Source organism: Ctenopharyngodon idella, chromosome 16 (assembly GCF_019924925.1).
Source record: "Ctenopharyngodon idella isolate HZGC_01 chromosome 16, HZGC01, whole genome shotgun sequence".
NCBI lineage: Eukaryota > Metazoa > Chordata > Actinopteri > Cypriniformes > Xenocyprididae > Ctenopharyngodon > Ctenopharyngodon idella.
Genome location: NC_067235.1, coordinates 29,647,175 through 29,667,085, shown reverse-complemented (window position 1 = coordinate 29,667,085; position 19,911 = coordinate 29,647,175). Strand labels below are relative to the sequence as shown.

General features: G+C 34.8%; 1 protein-coding gene across 2 annotated transcripts; it reads right to left on the bottom strand.

Annotated features, from left to right (window-relative positions):
• Nucleotides 1–288: 288 nt before the first annotated feature.
• On the bottom strand, nt 289–18,493 carry phf1 (PHD finger protein 1). 2 transcript variants are annotated; one of them, XM_051865525.1, is made up of 15 exons: nt 17,798–18,491; nt 17,339–17,417; nt 17,142–17,223; nt 15,709–15,795; nt 14,756–14,850; nt 14,159–14,307; nt 11,874–11,969; nt 11,717–11,785; nt 11,488–11,611; nt 9,436–9,503; nt 8,905–9,036; nt 7,452–7,530; nt 5,142–5,257; nt 4,680–4,763; nt 289–2,516 (listed from the first exon to the last, which is right to left on the bottom strand). In XM_051865525.1, the coding sequence occupies exons 2-15, from the start codon at nt 17,414–17,416 to the stop codon at nt 2,258–2,260; spliced, it is 1,518 nt and encodes a 505-aa protein (XP_051721485.1). In that variant the 5' UTR covers nt 17,417; nt 17,798–18,491; the 3' UTR covers nt 289–2,257. The 2 variants fall into 2 exon arrangements, with proteins under 2 accessions (XP_051721485.1, XP_051721486.1); XM_051865526.1 differs by having other exon boundaries at nt 2,263–2,511; nt 17,798–18,493.
• Between the last annotated feature and the right edge of the window lie 1,418 nt (nt 18,494–19,911).

Sequence of the window (19,911 nt, the reverse complement as noted above, 5' to 3'; positions counted from 1 at the left end):
CCTCTGAGAAGCATTATAACGAAATTCCTGGAGTGTCATTTGAGTGCGCTCACCTGTTAGAGGAAGGTGGGCGCTCAATGGTCGTACACGGCTGCCACCTGGTGGTCGCAAAAATAAACGCACACATACACATTATAAAGAATCTCTCTCTCTCTCGCTCTCACTCACACACTCACACACACACACAATTTGAATCTACATTAGAGGAATTTAACTTTTTTTTTTTTTTTTTTTTTTTAATTGTGGGCATTTTTATCCATATAAACAGAGAAAGTCGACAAGTGCAACTTTTATACAACATAATTGTATCTTTTTATTGTTTGTTTACATTTTAGGTCTCAACCTAGAGTACATAAACATAATCTGACAAAACGTCAAAGAATACATCAAATTAAACTTGACTATAAAAAAAAGACTACAGTCTGCTAATTCTTGTCACCCTGACATGAAATTAGTCCATCTATGACCTAACAAGTACATACCATGGATTAAAAAAAGACCACACACAATACATTCATTATCATTCACTGATGAAATGAGCTTCACATAAGGACTAACTGCCTCACTTTTATTCAGGTAGAATGATCTGCATGTAATCTGTACTGGACCTGATAAATGTTCAGGGACTCAATCTCCTCAGTTTCTGTCGTCTTTAAATATAGGCCCTATTTCTGCTGCTAATTCAAGTCATTAGAGTTACAATAGAAGCCTATTTATCACGTAAGAAAAAAAAAACATGCTTTGGTAAATCAAAATTACATAAAAAGTCATAATTATGACATACTAAATCATATTTATGATGAAAAGTCATAATTATTACGTATTTCATAATTTCAATTTATGTAAACTTCAAATTATGTCATAATTATGAGTTCATGATCTCATAAATGTCTTTTTATGTCAATTTTAGTCACAATTATGACAAAAAAATTTTTGAAAGTTAATTGATTTTTTTTTTTTTTTTTAACTTTTGATAATTATTTAATTATGACTTTGTGTCACAATTATGATTTTTCCATCTTAAAAGCCAATTTCTTTTCCCTATGTGGCAGAAATAGGCTTCCATATAAGTTACAGTGATTTTAACAGGGTTAAAGTTTTTAGAACAGTCTTATATTCATTTAAATCCACTCTCTCAATAGCATATGTTGACAAATTGCTATAATTTGTCATTAATCGTTAAAAATGATCTCTTAATGTTTTTTTAAAAAAAAGGATTATCTGCATTTTTTATGTTTTATTTGCCGTCCATCATGAAACATTTGAATGATATGCTTGCTGTAAAAGGAGTATTCCAAGGTTCAGTACAAGATAAGGTCAATCGACCGCATTTGTGGCATAAAAATCGAGACTACGGTGAAGCATTTACAATGGAAGTAACGGTCAATTTTTGGAGGATTTAAAAGCAGAAATGCGAATCGTATCATTTTGAGCTGTAAAGTGTATAAATCATTCAAAAGAATTGTTGGTTTAACTTGAAAAAGTAAGGTACCTGGTTGCCTTAAAATTTTGAGTTCATTGAAATTAAAAATTTGAGTTAATACAATGAAGGCGATTGGTTTAATCAAAAGAAACTCAAGATATTATCTGAACCACATTAATTATCTAAGTTGATTTGACAAAAGAAAAAATGTTGTGATAACAAATCATGAAAATATTTTTTTTACAGTGCAGTTGTTTAAGTTATATAGCTATACTATTGAAATAGTTAAAATAGTTTAACACTTGACAAGTGGAAATTAATGTTTGTGATAATCAACATTATGCCATAATTGCTGTCGGTTGAGTTTAACTTGTACTGAACCTGGAATTTTTCTTTAATGACTATTTTCAGAGGAGCACTCATTTCCCTGTCATTAAAATATTACAATTATTGATGTGACCGCATGAAAAAGCTTTCCTGAAATTGTACATTTTAACCGTTATGTGTACATGAACAACATGTGATGAATAGCTTATACATTACAAATCATGATAATAAAGTTCAAGGCATTCTAAAGGCGTTTTCTAACAGTATTCAAAATATAGGAGACACTGTAAAAGAAACTGTAGTAGATTTAACAGTATAATCTCAGAGTGAAGCTGCTATTTAGCTCAACCTGGATTTGCTCGATGTGGTTTTCTTCTCCCGCTGCTCTTGAGACGACCGCAGAACACCCACCTGCTCATTGATGCTTTCACACCTCTGCTCGTAACCATGCAAACCCTAATGATGCATCTTGATGTCTCTAGCCCTTTCTCTCTATCACACACATTCTCAGTACACACTCACATTTCCCCATTCAACTAGGTACTGGACTTTTCCGTCCGCCGTTACGCGTCTGGCCAGGATCCGGACGGCGTCGCCTCCCCCCCATCCCATGGCCGTGGGCCCCCCCATGCCGACTGTACTGGAGTAGGGTGGCACGTCACGCAGGAAGAGAGAAGGGCAGTTTTCATATCGCTGTCCGGGTGGGTGACCCGAGGACAGAGAAAATGGAAGGCAGGGGGCTGGAAGTCGACAAGGGTCCTCTGCACTGAAGAGAACAATTACACAGACATGCAAAAAGTACTCAATTTGAAAGAACAATTCAGCCAAATTCAAAATTATATTTTAATTATAAAGAGAATTTGGAAAGAATCCTTATATAGATCTTTTTTATACAACAACAGTTTACAGCAAAAAAATAATTGTCTTACTTTGTAGTTTTGTCTTATTTTCCAGTAAAAAAATCTAATACGTCATTATGCGACAGGACGCTTGTGCTCTAGACTGTCATAAACACACTCATGACCGTTTGCCGAGGCTGTGGATTACAGGTAATAATGTTGTAAATAATGTTCAGTTTCTTGCACAGACTTATCATTTCACTTCATAAGACCTTAAAGGGTTAGTTCACCCAAAAATGAAAATTTCTGTCATTAATTACTCACCCTCATGTCGTTCCACACCCGTAAGACCTTCATTCAGCTTCAGAACACAAATTAAGATATTTTTGATAAAATACGATGGCTCAGTGAGGCCTACATTGCCAGCAAGATAATTAACACTTTCAATGCCCAGAAAGCTACTAAAGACATATTTAAAACAGTTCATGTGAGTACAGTGGTTCAACCTTAATGTTATTATGAAGAAACGAGAATACTTTTTGTGCGTCAAAAAAACAAAATAACTTTATTCAACAATATCTAGTGATGGGCGATTTCAAAACACTGCTTCATGAAGCTTCGAAGCTTTACGAATCTTTTGTTTCGAATCAGTGGTTCGGAGCGTGTATCAAACTGCCAAAGTCACGTGAACCACTGAAATTTCAAAACGTTTCGAAACACTTATGATGTAACGAAGCTTCGTTTACTGAAATCACTTGTCTTTTGGCAGTTTGATACACGCTCCGAACCACTGATTCGAAATCGCCCATCACTAGATATTGTTGAATAAAGTCGTTATTTTGTTTTAACGACACAAAAAGTATTCTCGTCGCTTCATAACATTAAGGTTGAACCACTGTAGTCATATGAACTGATTTAAATAAAACGTCGTTAGTAGCTTTCTGGGTATTGAAAGTGTTAATTATCTTGCTGTCAATGGAGGCCTCACTGAGCCATCACATTTTATCAAAAATATCTTAATTTGTGTTCCGCAGATGAACGAAGGTCTTATGGTGCGTTCACACCAGACGCGAATGAAGCGTTAAGCGCGAGTGATTTACATGTTAAGTCAATGCAAAGATGCAACTGACATCCTGTGGTGTGATTCGCGCCAATAAGGTGGCGCAAATTGAGCGTTTCAGGCATTTGACGTGTGATTCGCGTGAATCATGTGAGTTGAAAAATCTGAACTTTGGCGAATATTCGGCCCGCGTTAACCAATCAGGAGCTTGCTCTAGTAGTGACGTGATTACGACGTAGCGAGCGGAGGCAGAAATCCGAAACAACGATGGAGGACAAAATAATTGTCACTGTATGTGGATACCCGGAGCTGTACGATACATCTTCGTACTTTTATAGAAACAGGAATAAAAAGGATCTTGCTTGGAAGAAAGTGAGTGAGGAGGTCGGACAATCTGGTAAGTTGTAAAAAACGCTCTTTACTCGATTTGAGCTATATATATACATATATATATATATATATATATATATATATATATATATATATATATACATATTGAGACTACAAGCTAGCTAAAGCCGGCAAATTGAGCTTATTCGTCGTATTTTACAACAACTTTCCTCTCCCATGACGCAAATTCACGTCTGTTGTGAAGTGAATTTCACGCGCGAATGAAGCGAGTAAACTCAAAATGTTCAAGTGTCCAACTACACGTGAATAGCGCGATTTATTCGCGCAAGCTGCGTCTGGTGTGAACCCACAATTACAGGTTTTGGATGACATGAGGGTGAGTAATTAATGACAGAATTTTCATTTTTAGGTAAATGTATCTTGATTTAAGATATTTGTAATGGAAAACAAGACAAAAATACTAAGTAAGAAGTAAAAACACTGCTGCTGTGTTTTTAAGGTGGTCCTTTTTGGAGGTTGATACCTGTAGTAACTATTTAGTTGTATGGAAAAAAAGCCTACAGCACACTGGTTTGAAATGTCATGAGCTGAGTAAATAATATCAGAATTTTCATTTTTAGAATGACAGTAGCATTAAATTCATCTCTAATTGACTTCAGTGCATACTTTCTTTACAGACCTGTAATGATGCAGAGTTCTAGACAGGTCCTGAGATCCATTGTATGAAGGGTGATAGAGCGCAAACATTCTCTTGGGAGGTGAGCTGTAATACATAAAGACTTTTTTTAATGAATAAAACAGTGATTATGGCTCATAGTATGAAAGCTTGTTTCCGCCATGGAATAAAAATGGTAATTGCGACTTTTTTTATCTCACAATTCAGACTTTTACCTTGCAATTCTGAGAAATATGTGAGGTATAAACCTGTATGTCTCAATTGCAAATTAATAACTCTCAATTGTGAGGAAATAAGTCTGAATTGTGAGATAAATAGTCGCAATTAGCCTTCCTATTATATATTTTTTTCTTCCGTGGCGGAGACAAGCTTCCATATCATACTGTGAATATCATTATACAGTTAAAAGTTGAAATTGAAAATGTTATGTTTTTCAGCTGTTTTTCATTTTAACATGCTACTAACCCCAAACTCATCTCTTCCTCTGGTTTTCTGGGGTTGTACAGGCTTGTTCCATCAACATAACCGTGGCAACATGGCACTAGGTCAATAGCGTTGGTCGCAACTCCTGGTGGACAAGTCTAAAAAGACATGGGAGTTTAAAGGGCATATTCACCAGGCATATTCACCAGGACATTCTTCAAAAATTCACTTTTTGTGTTCTAAGGAATAAACCAAATAGGTTTGGAACAACATGAGGGTGAATAAATAATGACAGAATTTTCATTTTTCAACATTAAGTACTATAGTTGCTGTGAATAACAAATGACAAAATAATTAAGATAAAAAATACAGCTGAAAATATTTGACTTTGATATTATTTTATAACTGAGGTTCATTCTCACTTCAACTAAGACTGTAAATGTCATAAACGCAGAAATACATTTATTCATGTCGCCTGTATGCCTGTGGCTTCTTCACAATTATTAAAAAATTGAGACGCCTCTCCAACAGAATGGTTTCTTGTTCGTAAGTGCTGAAAAGCACAAAGGAAAATTAGACTTTCAAATGATTTTAGGTGATTTCTGCCCATAGTCTTAAGATTCATGGCTGTGTTAGCTGTGTAATACAGCACACAGTGGGAGAGAAGCGATGATGCCGTGTGACACCAGTGTGAGGAAGAACTCATACTGAATCTAAATGACTGCATTATTCTGTGGCACATATCATACCAAAGTCAATTGACAATAGTAGTTTGATACAGCAGTTCAAAATTAGAGATAGCATTATTGCCCGATCATTTGGAAATTATGGTAATGAATGATCACATTAACTGCGTAAGGTTTGACTAGTTAGCTATGGCTGTTAGCCCCTACTGGTAGATGTCATAACTACAACAATCTGCATGCAAAAAGCATTATTCTCCATTGAGAACCATTTAAAAATAACTGTGTATTATGACAAAATACATTTCTTGCAAGCAACATATAAAAAAGGTGCTTACCACACTAAAGGAAACTGTGGTCAATAAAATAAAATAATTGCAAAACAATAACAATAAAAAACAATAAAAATATATAAAACAGAACAAAACAAAATAAAACAAAAAAATTTAAAATTAAAATGCAATTGTAAAATAATAACAAATGGTATTTAAAAAAAATATTTTATTTAATATGAGGGAAAAAAAGCTCAACAACAAAAGCTAAACAAAAAAATAAAATAAAATAATAAAAAAACAATAAAAATAAATAAAAACAGAACAAAAAAAATAAAAAAGCAATTGTAAAATAATAACAAATGGCATTTAAAAAATATATTTTATTTAATATGGATGAGGGAAAAAAGCTAAACAACAACAAAAGCTAAACAAAAAAAAAATAAATAAATAAAATAAAAGCATTTGCAAAACAATAACAATAAAAAACAATAAAAATATATAAAAACAGAACAAAACAAAATAAAACAAAAAAATAAAAAATAAAAAAGCAATTGTAAAATAATAACAAATGGTATTTAAAACAATTATTTTATTTAATATGGATGAGGGAAAAAAGCTAAACAACAACAAAAGCTAAACAAAATAAATAAATAAATAAAATAAAAGCAATTGCAAAACAATAACAATAAAAAACAATATATAAAAACAGAACAAAACAAAATAAAAATAAAAAATAAAAAAGCAACTGTAAAATAATAACAAATGGTATTTAAAACAATTATTTCATTTAATATGGATGAGGGAAAAAAGCTCAACAACAACAAAAGCTAAACAAAAAAATAAATAAATAAATAAAAAAAATAAAATAAAATAATTAAATTAAATTAAATTAAAAAATAAATAATATGACCCCTACTCAAAACTTAAACCCCCTTATAAAAACATAACATAAAAATATTTACTTGGTGGAATAAGAAAAGTTGTTGTCCTACTGTACAAGAAAATGTAGTATTTTTTTTTTTTTATATATATAACTTTGCATCTTGTGTAGGCATTATTCATGTTGACATGCTTTTCTGGTGCCGTGACCTTTTAAATCCAAATATTGATGCTGGACCGCTAACATGCCACTTGGACTCTTCTCAAAATGGACGCATGCAATCATTGTGTCTTTATGCACATGTATTTTATGGCTACTTGCAAGGGTAGACAGATCTTGTTGACTCTTGTTGCATGTTGCAAAATATAAGTCAAATGAATATGAAGAGAATAACAAACCCAAAAGGTGATGCTGGGTGTCTTACATGAGTGAGAGAGTCTCATTACTGATGCAGAGGGGCTTGGCCTCTGCCAGCCATCTTTTGATTGCTGCTGTTAAAGGCAGACGCACTGACCTGTGTCTCAGTGACCCGACGCTTTGATTTACGGGCCTCCGGACCCACCGCTCTCCGCTGGCAGGGCAGTGACGTGGGGCTGGAGCAGAGACAACAACTCACTTCAACATCAAATCCAATTCAATTAATTTTTTACTTTTTAAAAACTATTTCAAATATTAAATATTATATTAAAATTATATTATTAAAAAATATATAAATCAGTAGAAAATGTTTCATACTGGTGGTGTTTTTGTGTCCTGTTTTTGAGCTTGGCAAACATGGTCACACAAAACAGTCAATAAATATTTAAAACATTAAAATTATATTAAAATTATATTATTAAAAATATGAATTATTAAAAAATATTCCACACTTGTAATGTTTTTGTGTCCTGTTTTTGAGCTTGGCAAACACGATCACAAAAAAAAAAAAAAAAAAAAAAAAAAAACAGTAATTATTTGAAATATTAAATATTATATTAAAATTATATTAGTTTAATATAAATTATTTAAAACATATATTCTGGTTTATATTAGTGGTGTTTTTGTGTTCCTGTCTTTCAGCTTGGCAAACATGGACACAAAAAACAGTCAATAATTATTTAAAATAATAAAATTATATAATTAAAAATATTAATTATTAAAAAATATTTCATACTGGCGATGTTTTTGTGTCCTGTTTTTGAGCTTGGCAAACATGGTCACAAAAAAACAAACAGTAATTATTTAAAATATGAAATATATTAAAATTATTCATAAAAAATATGAATTATTAGAAATATATCATACTGGCGATGTTTTTTGTGTCCTGTTTTTAAGCTTGGCAAACATGGTCACAAAAAACAGTCAATAATTATTTAAAATATTAAAATTATATGATTAAAAATATTAATTATTAAAAAATATTTCATACTGATGGTGTTTTTGTGTTCTGTTGTTGACCTTGGCAAACATGGTCACAAAAACAGACAGTAATTATTTAAAATATTAAATATTATATTAAAATTATATTATTAAAAATATGAATTATTAAAAATATATATCATACTGGTTCATGTGGTTTTAAGCTTGGCAAACATGGTCACAAAAACATGGTCCTAAAGTTAATTTTTAATTCTGTTAATTCTGCCTTGTGTTAAAGTCAACCTGAAATAACTAAAGACCATATTTATTATCTTGATACAGGTTTTTATTCTTACTATTTTGTGAAGTCTCCATAATCTTTGAACTAAAATTTAAAGAGACATTTTGTTTCCAGCTTATATCATTAATCCCTCTTACCTTTTCAACCCTTCCCGTCTTATTAAATTGTGTTCATTCTGGTACAGTATGTGATTTATCCAAAAGATAAAATAAATTCCTTTCCTACATTTCTATCTTACTGATATCCTGTTTTACTCAGAAATACATCAGATTACAGAAATAGGTTGTGAACTGCATTTAAAAGAGCTTGAAGTGCTCCTGCCTCTGACCTTCTCCTGTGGGTGATGTTGATTGGCTGTTCGGCGATGAAAGGAGATTGGTCTGATGACAGAGGGGGAGGAGCCCGAACTTGGAGACCGAAGAGACACTTCTTCTTCTTTATTTCCTTCCCCGAGACAAACCTTTACGACAGATCAAAATCAGATTTAATTGGTATTCAACTGCTGTTCTTCAGGGCTCACTGACAGATTTTTATTTGTTCCTGGGCGTCTCACGCTTGCCAACTAAAACATCTGATTCAGTTATTTAAGTGCTAGCATATGAGCGGCATCATCCACAAACCTTGACAGAAGGAAAATGGAAATGGACTTTAAATTATTTATTTTGAAAGACAGAACCACCTTCAGCTATCAAAACACTATTTGTAGAGAGTGAAATAGCACACGCAGAGTCACTTATAATGTAAAGCAATTACAGTAATGGTTTTGCAGATATTATTGCAAATATGTGCTATACCCCTATGGGCTGCCACATGGAAATCAAGCAGAACGGCAGTTTTCAGAGTATAATCCGTGTCTCACCTGTCTTTGTGGGAATTTAAAGCATTGAGCAGGTTTTGGCAACGGTCTTGCCTCGGTGTGTCTGACAGCTGAGAGACCAAAATATAGAGTCGAATGAAAGGCAGTGTGTAACAAATGCATTTGAAAGGTAAGAGCTCACATTGACCAGAAACTGCAAGAGAGAGTATTCAAAACTACATTCACAGTGAATACATTCAAGTCAACATGAAATCAAAATTGACCCTATTTACTTCCTTAAAACCTTGCGAAACAGCTCTGCGAGTGCAGTTTTCTTTCCTGTGTTGATGTATTTCTTATTGAAAAGTCGGACCAGGACATATTGAAATCTGTAATATCAGTCAATTTCCTTTACAACAAAGCCATGAATCATGATGGACAGGTGGCATTTACAATTTATGGAGGAAAAATCATTATTGGAGAAAACGGCATTTGCATTATTTGCATAATAAAATTATTGTTAATAATATTCTGAATTATTTTTTTTTTTACATTTCAATTTTCATTTCAGTTTGAGTCATTTTTTTTTTCATTTTTTGTTGTTTTTAATATTTCTATTTAGCTTTCATTTATATTTATTTCAATTTATAAATTATATATAAAATTATAAATAAAAATGAATAACAGTTTTCACTTAGTCTTTAGTGCAAACAATAAGTGCAACCATAATCAAAGTACTCTCTCAATATTCAAAGTGCAAATAGAGATCAAATTTTTCTTCAAGCATGATACAGAGCTAAGAGATGGTTACAACTACACAGCCCAGCCTAAGATAGCTTTCATATCGGGAGATATTTGCATGTATCAGGGAGCTGCTTTCAAAATGCGCTGTATTGAAATCGCATTTGAATGTGCGCTCGCGTTTTACTTTCGCTTTCGATTTTGCAATCGCACATACTCCGTAAATAGGGAGTGGTGGTGTTGAGCGCATTCTACAAAATAAGACATTTGTCTGACATATATGCTCTGTTGTGCAACGAATCCTCCGCCATGGTCTTGTCAGTCATCTCGTCACTTACTCTCGTCACGTGGTCAGTAAACTTTGATTCCTGCTGCACTGCGTACAGGGCTGCAGCTCATGTTGAATGAGCTGTATAGGATTGAAGCGATCCTTATCCAACTGAATTAAATGGTTTTTATTTCTATAAACAGCAAAACGACAGTGGAGGCGTAATGTAAATGTAGTGGTGGCATATTTTATCCTAATTTCAGAAAATTTAACAATGCAACTTTCATGAAGTAAAATCTTACTAAAAGCCTTCCTTTCGCTGGAAAAAATAGTCCCTGACTGTGAACAGCAACAGAAGTTACATTATTACGCCATTAGATGGTGGCAAAGACTGTCTTTATGAGTGTATCAGTCAGTAGCGAAGACTTTTACATTGAAAAGACTGAATTGTTGTGAACACGGAACAAGACGCAACTGGCAAATGCTTTGACTAGTAACTGTCAGTCATGGGAAAACCCCTGAAATGTTAAAAGGACAAGATAATACATCAGACATTTAAACAGATTTTTTATTATGAACATAGGACTGACCTGAAGGAAAATGCTAAATCTGAATGCAGGTAATAAACTCGCTCACCCGATCTCTTTCTCACAATACTCTTCTACATAATACAGTAAGCTTCAATGAACAATATCAATTGAGAACAAACAGTTTAAGTTGCTAAGAGTGGTTGCTGACCTCTGACCCGATGTATGACGTAGACTTAGTGTAAGCCCAGGTGAGAATTGATGAACGCAGAAACACAGAGGACAGAGCAAAACAAAACGCCGGTCACAAATTAGATGTCTAAAACGAGAAGTTTTCAAGAAAAATGTTGGAGGATTTCGACATAAGAGAAAAGGAGCTACGTCCTACATCCTATGTATTAACAACAACAATAACAATACTGATATATCCTCAGGTCCTGCCCAACATTTTTTCTTATTAAATATCCTGTTTCTTTCATAAATATGCCAGAAAGCAAAAGTAAAATGGGTTGCATTTGGTGTTTCATGTTGACTTTAAATTGAGCTGTGTCTTTGCTATTGATTAGGATATTTCCCTACCGTGCCAAGAAGCAAAGATTCCCAGTTTTCATTTGCAAAAGACATGATTTCATGATCGAAATCAAAATACTTCCTCTTGCAGCACAGGGAGAGGTGATACAACACCAAATGGGCCAAATCTACCCTGCAATCCAACAGAATGAGGATCATCAGAAATTATATTCAACTCTTCAGATCAGTTCTGCATTCGGTCTTGATTCTGCAAACAGTACAGATGAAGTGAACTTACCAGGTCATTGGAAGCCTCTGGATGGTCTCTGGACCATTTGTGCACGCTGAGCACTGGAATTGATAAAAGCTGAAAGGTGAAGCGGAGACACAGATGAAAAGCTTTAGACAGAATTAGCTTAGCAACAGCATGTGCTTAACAACAGCATCAGCCTCACCGGTCTCCATAGAGAAGAGGTTTGGTCAGGCACTGAGTGCAAGCTTCATGAAACCACTGCCCACAACTCCCACACTGCAACATCTTCAGATTCCACCTGACAAAACAACATGCTTTAGTTTAGATATACACATACTCCTGAAACTAAAATGAACTCACTCTGAACTTGCTTCAATTGTTGGTTGTGCAAATCCCTTTTAAAGAATTTACTTCATACATTTTCTGCATTGCGCCCCAAAATATTTATACACTTAAAGGGTTAGTTCACCCAAAAATGAAATTTCTGTCATTAAGTACTCACCCTCATGTCGTTCCAAACCCGTAAAACCTTCGTTTATCTTTGGAACACAAATTAAGATATATTTTTGATGAAATACATGAGGTTTTTTATCTCCCATAGAAAGCAACGAAACGACCACATTCAAAGTCCAGAAAAGTAGTAAAGACATCGTTACAATAGTCAACGTGACTACAGTGTTATGAAGCGACAGGAATACGTATTGTGCGCAAAAACAAAACAAAAATAATGACTTTATTCAACAATTTCTTCTCTTCCCTATCAGTCTCATACACAGTTGGCGCAGTGAACACAGTGCAGAGCTTCCGTGTTTACGTCCAAATGCCGACTCTTTATTGGCTGGCTCCTGCATCAGCATCACACGCATGCGTTGTGCTGCTCAAGTGAACAGCGTCGGCCAATACTGAGTCAGCGTTCGGACGTAAACACAGAAGCTCTGCACTGCGTTCACTGCGCCGCACATTGACTATTTTAACGATGTCTTTACTACTTCTCTGGACCTTGAATGTGGTAATTTCGTTGCTTTCTATGGGAGATAAAAAAAACCTCTCGGATTTTATCAAAAATATCTTAATATCTTTTTTAATCCTACTTTATGTATTTAAAGGAACACTCCACTTTTTCTGAAAATAAGCTCATTTTCCAACTCCCCTAGAGTTAAACAGTTGAGTTTTACCGTTTTCGAATCCATTCAGCCGATCTCCGGGTCTGGCGGTACCACTTTTAGCATAGCTTAGGATAATCAATAATAATCAAGGATCTTTGCTGCCGTACCATGGCTGCAGCAGGCGCAATGATATTACGCAGCGCCTGTGACCCCCTGCTTGCACAGGGAGCTTGCCTTGCAACAATGGAGACATTTGTGAGAGACGTTGCGCAATATCATTGCGCCTGCTGCAGCCATGGTACGGCAGCAAAGTTCCTTGATTATTAAGCCGGAATGAGAGTATAGTTCTTAGCCATATCGGCCTAGAAAATCGCAACTTTTCACTTTCTGTCGGTCTTAGTACACGATGTAACTACAGAAGAGTCAAGTTTTAAATAGGAAAAATATCTAAACTCTTTGGTCATTTTTGAGCGAGATGCTAACGGTCTAATCAGATTCAATGAACTATGCTAAGCTATGCTAAAAGTGCTACCACCAGACCCAGAGATCGGCTGAATGGATTCAAAAACGGTAAAACTCAACTGTTTAACTCTAGGGGAGTTGGAAAATGAGCCTATTTTCAAAAAAAGTGGAGTGTTCCTTTAATCTCACTTTATTAAGCAATTTCTTTGCTGCTGGCCTTCAATGATACAATTCAACCATATTAATAAGCAAAAAGGAATTTAGATCCTATTCTTCTTTAATCCAGAATGGCAGCACAGCTGAAAGATTTGTTTGAGCTGCGCCCTCTACTGTACAGGTGTGAATATGCATTTCCATCAGCCTGAGGTTTATTCATTTCACCTTTGGTGTGAAAGCGCCTTTACATGTGCCAAAAATATAACTTTTTTTGTTATTAATAAGCAAACAAGCAAGCACAGCCCAGATGAGAAAAAGTAACACAAAACACACTAATTACTAGTTACTTTTTTAGGAAGTAACACAATATTGTAACATATTACTTTTAAAAGTAACTTTCCCCAGCACTGTAAATATTCTTATATATAAATATTTACTTACAAAATATCTTATATATACACAAAATATATTGTATATAAAACACTTCTGGAATGATATATTGCTTGCTGTTTCTGAAAGTAAGTCGTATGCATTATGTATTCAGTACAGATATCCGAATGGCCTACTATATTTACAAAAATGTCCAGTATAAGACATTTTAACACAAAACTTAACTTTTAAAAATGTCTTGCATACTGTTTCACACACAACTTTTCAAAATATTCAATACACTAAACCTAGGCAGTATATACAGTCACAGTACACTAATATTCCATTCTAAACATTGTCATAGTCATGTGAGAATGTTATAAGTTGGACTCACTCTCCTGGTCCAGCACAATAGCAGTAACACTGCTGCTGGTTGGTCAAGTGCTGCGGGTCCCAGTCTAGAGATGACAGCTGATAGGGCAGCCGCACTTTCATGATCTGCATGAGCCGCGCGAAGCGTCCTCTTTTTAACGCTCCCCCTCTCTAGGACAGAACACAGCTCGTCATTACAATGTATCTCACCTCTCTGTGACAAGCGCTCTCCTGTCATGTAAGCACATTTAACAGCGATTTCATCTGAAGATTGAATTTGGAGAAGACACGCTGAAGGAAGTCATTAATATTTCCTGCTGCGGGGGGGTTGGTGAATATGATTTTATCTTCAAATCAGCATGTAAGGCCTGTGAAACGAGCGCGCTGACAGACGGATTAAAGCACAGGCCCATTTAACGCGGCTCTACCACCGCCATCACCTGCAGAGTGCTGCAATGTAATAAATACGCAGTCAAGTGCAGTAAGCCATGGATACCCTTTACATCTCAGAGCAAGATTAAAGCCTTGTGTTAGAATGTGTGTCATTGGAATTAGACCTTGAATGCCAACGTTGTCCATGTTTCTAAATATTCATTTCGGGATTTAAGCAAAGTACAACCTTTGTTGCGACTGCAAAGACACATTGGCGACATATCCAGCTGTTGGGGTCAACTTCAGGTTCAATGGGCGGGGTGTGGCACTCTGGATGATAACCTGGGGAAACAACGGATCAAGAAAACAAATGGAACATAAGTAACATACACTGCCCGACCAAAAAAGAAAAAGAAAAAGAAAAAAAAGCCACTGTTTGTTTCTTAAACAACCATGTAGGGAAGATGTATCATGGCCATTCCAGGATGACAATGTCAAGATTCATCAGGCTCAAATTGTGAAAGAATGGTTGTGAGGGAGCATGAAGAATCATTTTCACACCTCTGAGTCCTGACCTAACTCAGTGAAAGTCATTGGGATGTGCTGGAGTAGACTTTACAGAGTGCTCACCTCTTGCATTGTCAATACAAGATCTTGACCAAAAATGGATGCGCCTTTTGATGGAAATAGATGTTGTGATGTTATTTCCATCAAGAAGTGTGTGAGTTTTTGGTGCAAGAGGTGAGCACTCTGTAAAGTCTTCTCCAGCACATCCCAAAGACTTTCACTGAGGTTAAGGTCTGGACTCAGAGGTGCCAATTCATGTGTGAAAATGATTCTTCATGCTCGCTCCCAACCATTCTTTCACAATTTGAGCTTGATTAATCTTGACATTGTCATCCTGGAATATGGCCATGATACATCTTCCTACATGGTTGTTTAAGAAATGAAAAGCTCACTTCATCAATTAGGGTTAAAAGAACTGTTCCCAAACATATAACATGCTAGAAACATAATAATCATATCAATAATGATCCAGTAATAGACTCTTAAGTAGTTGCCTATTTAAATCCAAACAGCAACTTTTTTTTGGCCAGGCAGTGTATTACTGTATACATAAAGCCTAAAAATAAATAAGAGAAATAAAATGATGTAAATCTACAGTTCTGCATAATCTACATAAACAGTTTTTCGGATTACCGTGGCGACATTTGAGGCAGTTTACGAGAGGTTCTTTAAGAGGCGGAGCATCACAGATACAGCACACCTCCTCTCCTCCTGAAGAGACTGAACACAAGAAACAAAAAACATGGTCATTCACTGGAAAGACGACAACTAGATGTTATCTAGCACACACTAACATTTCATTATTTTGATCTTTATTTCAGATTTATAATTAACAAAAAGGTCCCACTTTATATTAGGTGTCTTTAACTACTATGTAGTTACAACAAAAAATAAGTACAATGTACTTATTGTGTTCATTTTTGCTGCTATTGAGGTGGGACACGGTTAAGGTTAGAGACGGGTTTGGTGTTATAGGTAGGTTTAAGGGTGGGTTAATGCGTAAGGGAAAGGTCAACAGTGTAATTATAGATATTAATTACAGATGTATTTACATTAATGTTTTTTTTAAATATGAGTACACAATGTGCATTGTATCAAATGATTAATTTAAATGTTAGTTTAAACACACTTAATTTAAAGTGGGACCAACAAAAAATATACAAATGAAAAATAGGCCTATATATTAATGCACTGCACATTTCTCAAGTAATATATAATGTATAAGGTGATGTGTGCCATTTTTTAGATGTTAAAAAAGCATCCCAATGAGCCTGAGACAGCAACACTGGCTCAACCAATAGTGTGAGTTTGGGGCGGGACTATCTGTTTGATCAACCAATTGCAGAGAGGAGTAGTTTTAGGGAAACCTTCTTGAAAACAGTTTATTTTTATATTTGTTTTATAATTCTATTTGGGGACATCAGTGATGCAACAGAAAAAATATATAAAAATTTTTAGAATAAAAATTAAAGTTAAAATAAACTTTAATGCTTTGTTTTATTAGTATTTTTTTTATTAGTATGTTGTTCATAAGGCGTAATTCTGATGCTAAATCCTGGGTTTATCTTGATCTGGTTCATATTTCACTCCCAAACAAAAAGTAAGACTTAAGAAATCATATTTTTCTTATAAAACAAAAAGCCTATTTTTACCATGTTTTATTTTTATAGCACATTTTGCATTCAAAATCTCATTATTGTAAAGCAAAAATAACTCTCATTTCTATAGTAATAAAAAATATGTAAATTATATATTACAGTATTTTAAGTGTTGTATTAATTTGTTTATTTGTCTTTAATTTGTTGATTTAAAAAAAAATAAATAAAGTAAAAAGTAATGAGTAAAGAATCACCACTGAAACAAATTTAGAAAATTACAAAAAAATTCATTTCATGAAAATAACGTCACAATGACAATGAAAAAAATTAAACAAAACTTAACAGTCCTAAAACGGGCTTCATGTTCTTTATGCAAAAACTAAATTCCTATTTATTTATTTATTTATTTTTAACTTGGTTTTTGGATGTATTACTTGTTGAGTTAGAATTTAAAGTTTTTCCACTTACATGAGTGGATGTCTTTCCTGAGGACCCAGAATTCAGAGTTATCCTCAAATCTGACCAAACAGCACTGCTTGACACTGTCCACCTGCAAATAAATACAGTTAAACAGCAGCACAGCAAGTCACTTAGTTTAAAACTTGCTCTTTCCCTCTGCTATAGTGTCTCTTTCTCTCTTCCAAACAAACTTAGAGCAAACTTACTCGTTTGACATTGCCAAGGTACAAAAGTCCATCGCTCCACCTGGCTAAAACATCCTCTCCTTCACTGACTCCCCCCATCCTGAAGAGCGCGGGAAAGAAGAGTGCAAAAAAGATCCAGAGACATGAAATTGTGTTTCCACACAAGCAAACAGCAGCAGCCTAAAGGGTTAAACTCTGTGCATAGCGACAGTATACAGTACAGTAGGATAAATGATGAAGAGTCAATGCACATTGCAGTGCCACACATGATCAAAAACACTGGCTGCCATATGCAGCGGACCATAATATATGCAGATGCCACAACAATGCATGAAAGAGCGCGCAATTGATTGCATGCAAAACGCATGGCCAGATGTGCCTAATCAATGCACAAAACTCATCAGAGCAGACACATATGATGGCACGCGCATGCACATATCAATTAACACGCATGACAGATCATACGTGGACGGGATGTACCTGTGTTAAGTGTTCTGCTCTGCTGGGGTCACAGAGACGGGGAAGAGATGTCAGTCTCACATGAAATGCCTGATGCCCGGTGTTGTTCTGCGTCTCAATCACTGTCCCGAATAATCGGCGGGTTTGGAGAGTCGCGGTGGATCAAACGCGCGTCACTCAAGCCGTCAGTGCGCAACCGTCTGTCCGTCCGTCTTTCTCTCTGTCTGTCTTCCCTTCATGTTCCCAACCTTCCTCTGTCTCTCCGTTGATGCTATCAAGCGTGTTTGTCAGGGAAGCGGCATGAGAATCAGCCCGAGAGAGACGCCATCATCATCTCTGCCTCTCTCTCCTTCGACTTGTTGTGACGCAGACATAAAACACAGGGAGATGGAGAGGGAGGGAGATCCTGAGAACACCTTCACATCTGTACGACTGACCGACATCCCACCGGATTGAAAGCCGGCACGACCACCTGCGCCCGACCCCACAGGCGCTCGGCCAATGCCGCACACTCACAGCGGCTCATTAGGGAAAGTTTGGGGCTGCAATTAGTCCAGCAGAGCCGCGCCGCGGACTTTTTGGAGAAAGTTTGAAAATGCCCTTGGGTGCCGGCAAAAATGTGGCAACGCTGTTACGCGCTGCCTTTCGTGAAAAAAGAAACAGAAAAAAGGATTTTCTCGGAAAATGTTTGACCCTGCGTCACAGAAAAACACCATGTTAACCGATATGAGGGCTGAGTGGGAATATAATGATGATACATTATAAACTAATCAGTGAGTAATAATTAAAAATACAAGAATGAAACGCTTATTTTACGCAATATTTATTTAAAATAAAATGTTAGGCTATATGATAAAATGTTTTGCATTAATATTATGCATTTCTTAAACAAAATTGTGTATTTATTTAAATAGATGAAGATGAAACACACTTGTTGTGTACAATATTTACACAAAATAAAAACATTTAAGTACAATATATTATTATCAACAAATTATATATACATACACGTATATATATATAATTATTTTTTTGAAGAGCAAAAAAATCAGAATATATATATATTAATGTAAATATAAATATATTTATATACTATTATTATTATTAGTTATATATATACATTTTATATACATTCATATACATATTATATATTTTACAGTAAAATAATATAACTATAATAATTACTATATATATACACATACATACATACACAGTTAATGTAAATATATATATATATTATTTATTTATTTTTATATTTACTATATATATATATATATATATATATTATATTACATTCTATATTTACATTACCTATATATATATTAGTGTTATTTTACATATACAAGCAGAATTATATGAATTTTGTTTTACACTTTTATCCTCTTGAAGACGACATTTTTTTCATGTCACAACACATATCCTACTGATAACACAAGTAAATGAGGTAGATCAAACAAAACAAAATCATGATATATCAAACACTCTTATTGTGATGACAGTAGTGCAGGAATGTTCAAAATGGCCTCTGGCGTGTCTTTTGTAAAGCAGTTCTCTGAGAGTCCAGCAGAGGGCGCAAACACAAAAGATGCAAAGATGCAAGATAGAGACTGGCTTCATTCCTGTGCCAAATCACAGATAATCTGCATTTAGCAGCTTTTAGATTCTTTCTAACTTAGTGATCAAACATGAAAGTGTTGTGGGTAACACACTTTGTATAATAAGTCGCCGTGTCATTTAGAGAGCAGGCCTAAAGAGCTTGATAGGAGTGATAAATTATTCATAAGCACCAAACCACTATTTTAATTAGTCCACTCCAACAAATTGAATGCATAGCTCACATTACCAATGCTTTTATTCACCATAACAACCTTTTAATAAACACAGAAATCTCCCTAAGATGCTGAGGTCTTGCATAACACGCACAGCTTCTAACTCCATAACAGATGGATAGTGTCCTGACAAACTGAGGGTCACAACATGTTTCTTGTGCATGTACAGTAGCTTTGTTTTAAAATGGAAAATTATGAGCATATTCACAAACGCATAATTTAGTACCTTTTGCAATTGCCAGACATTTATTGTTAGAATAAACAAAACATGCAAGAAGTGCTTAAACAAACACATTAGGTAATTCT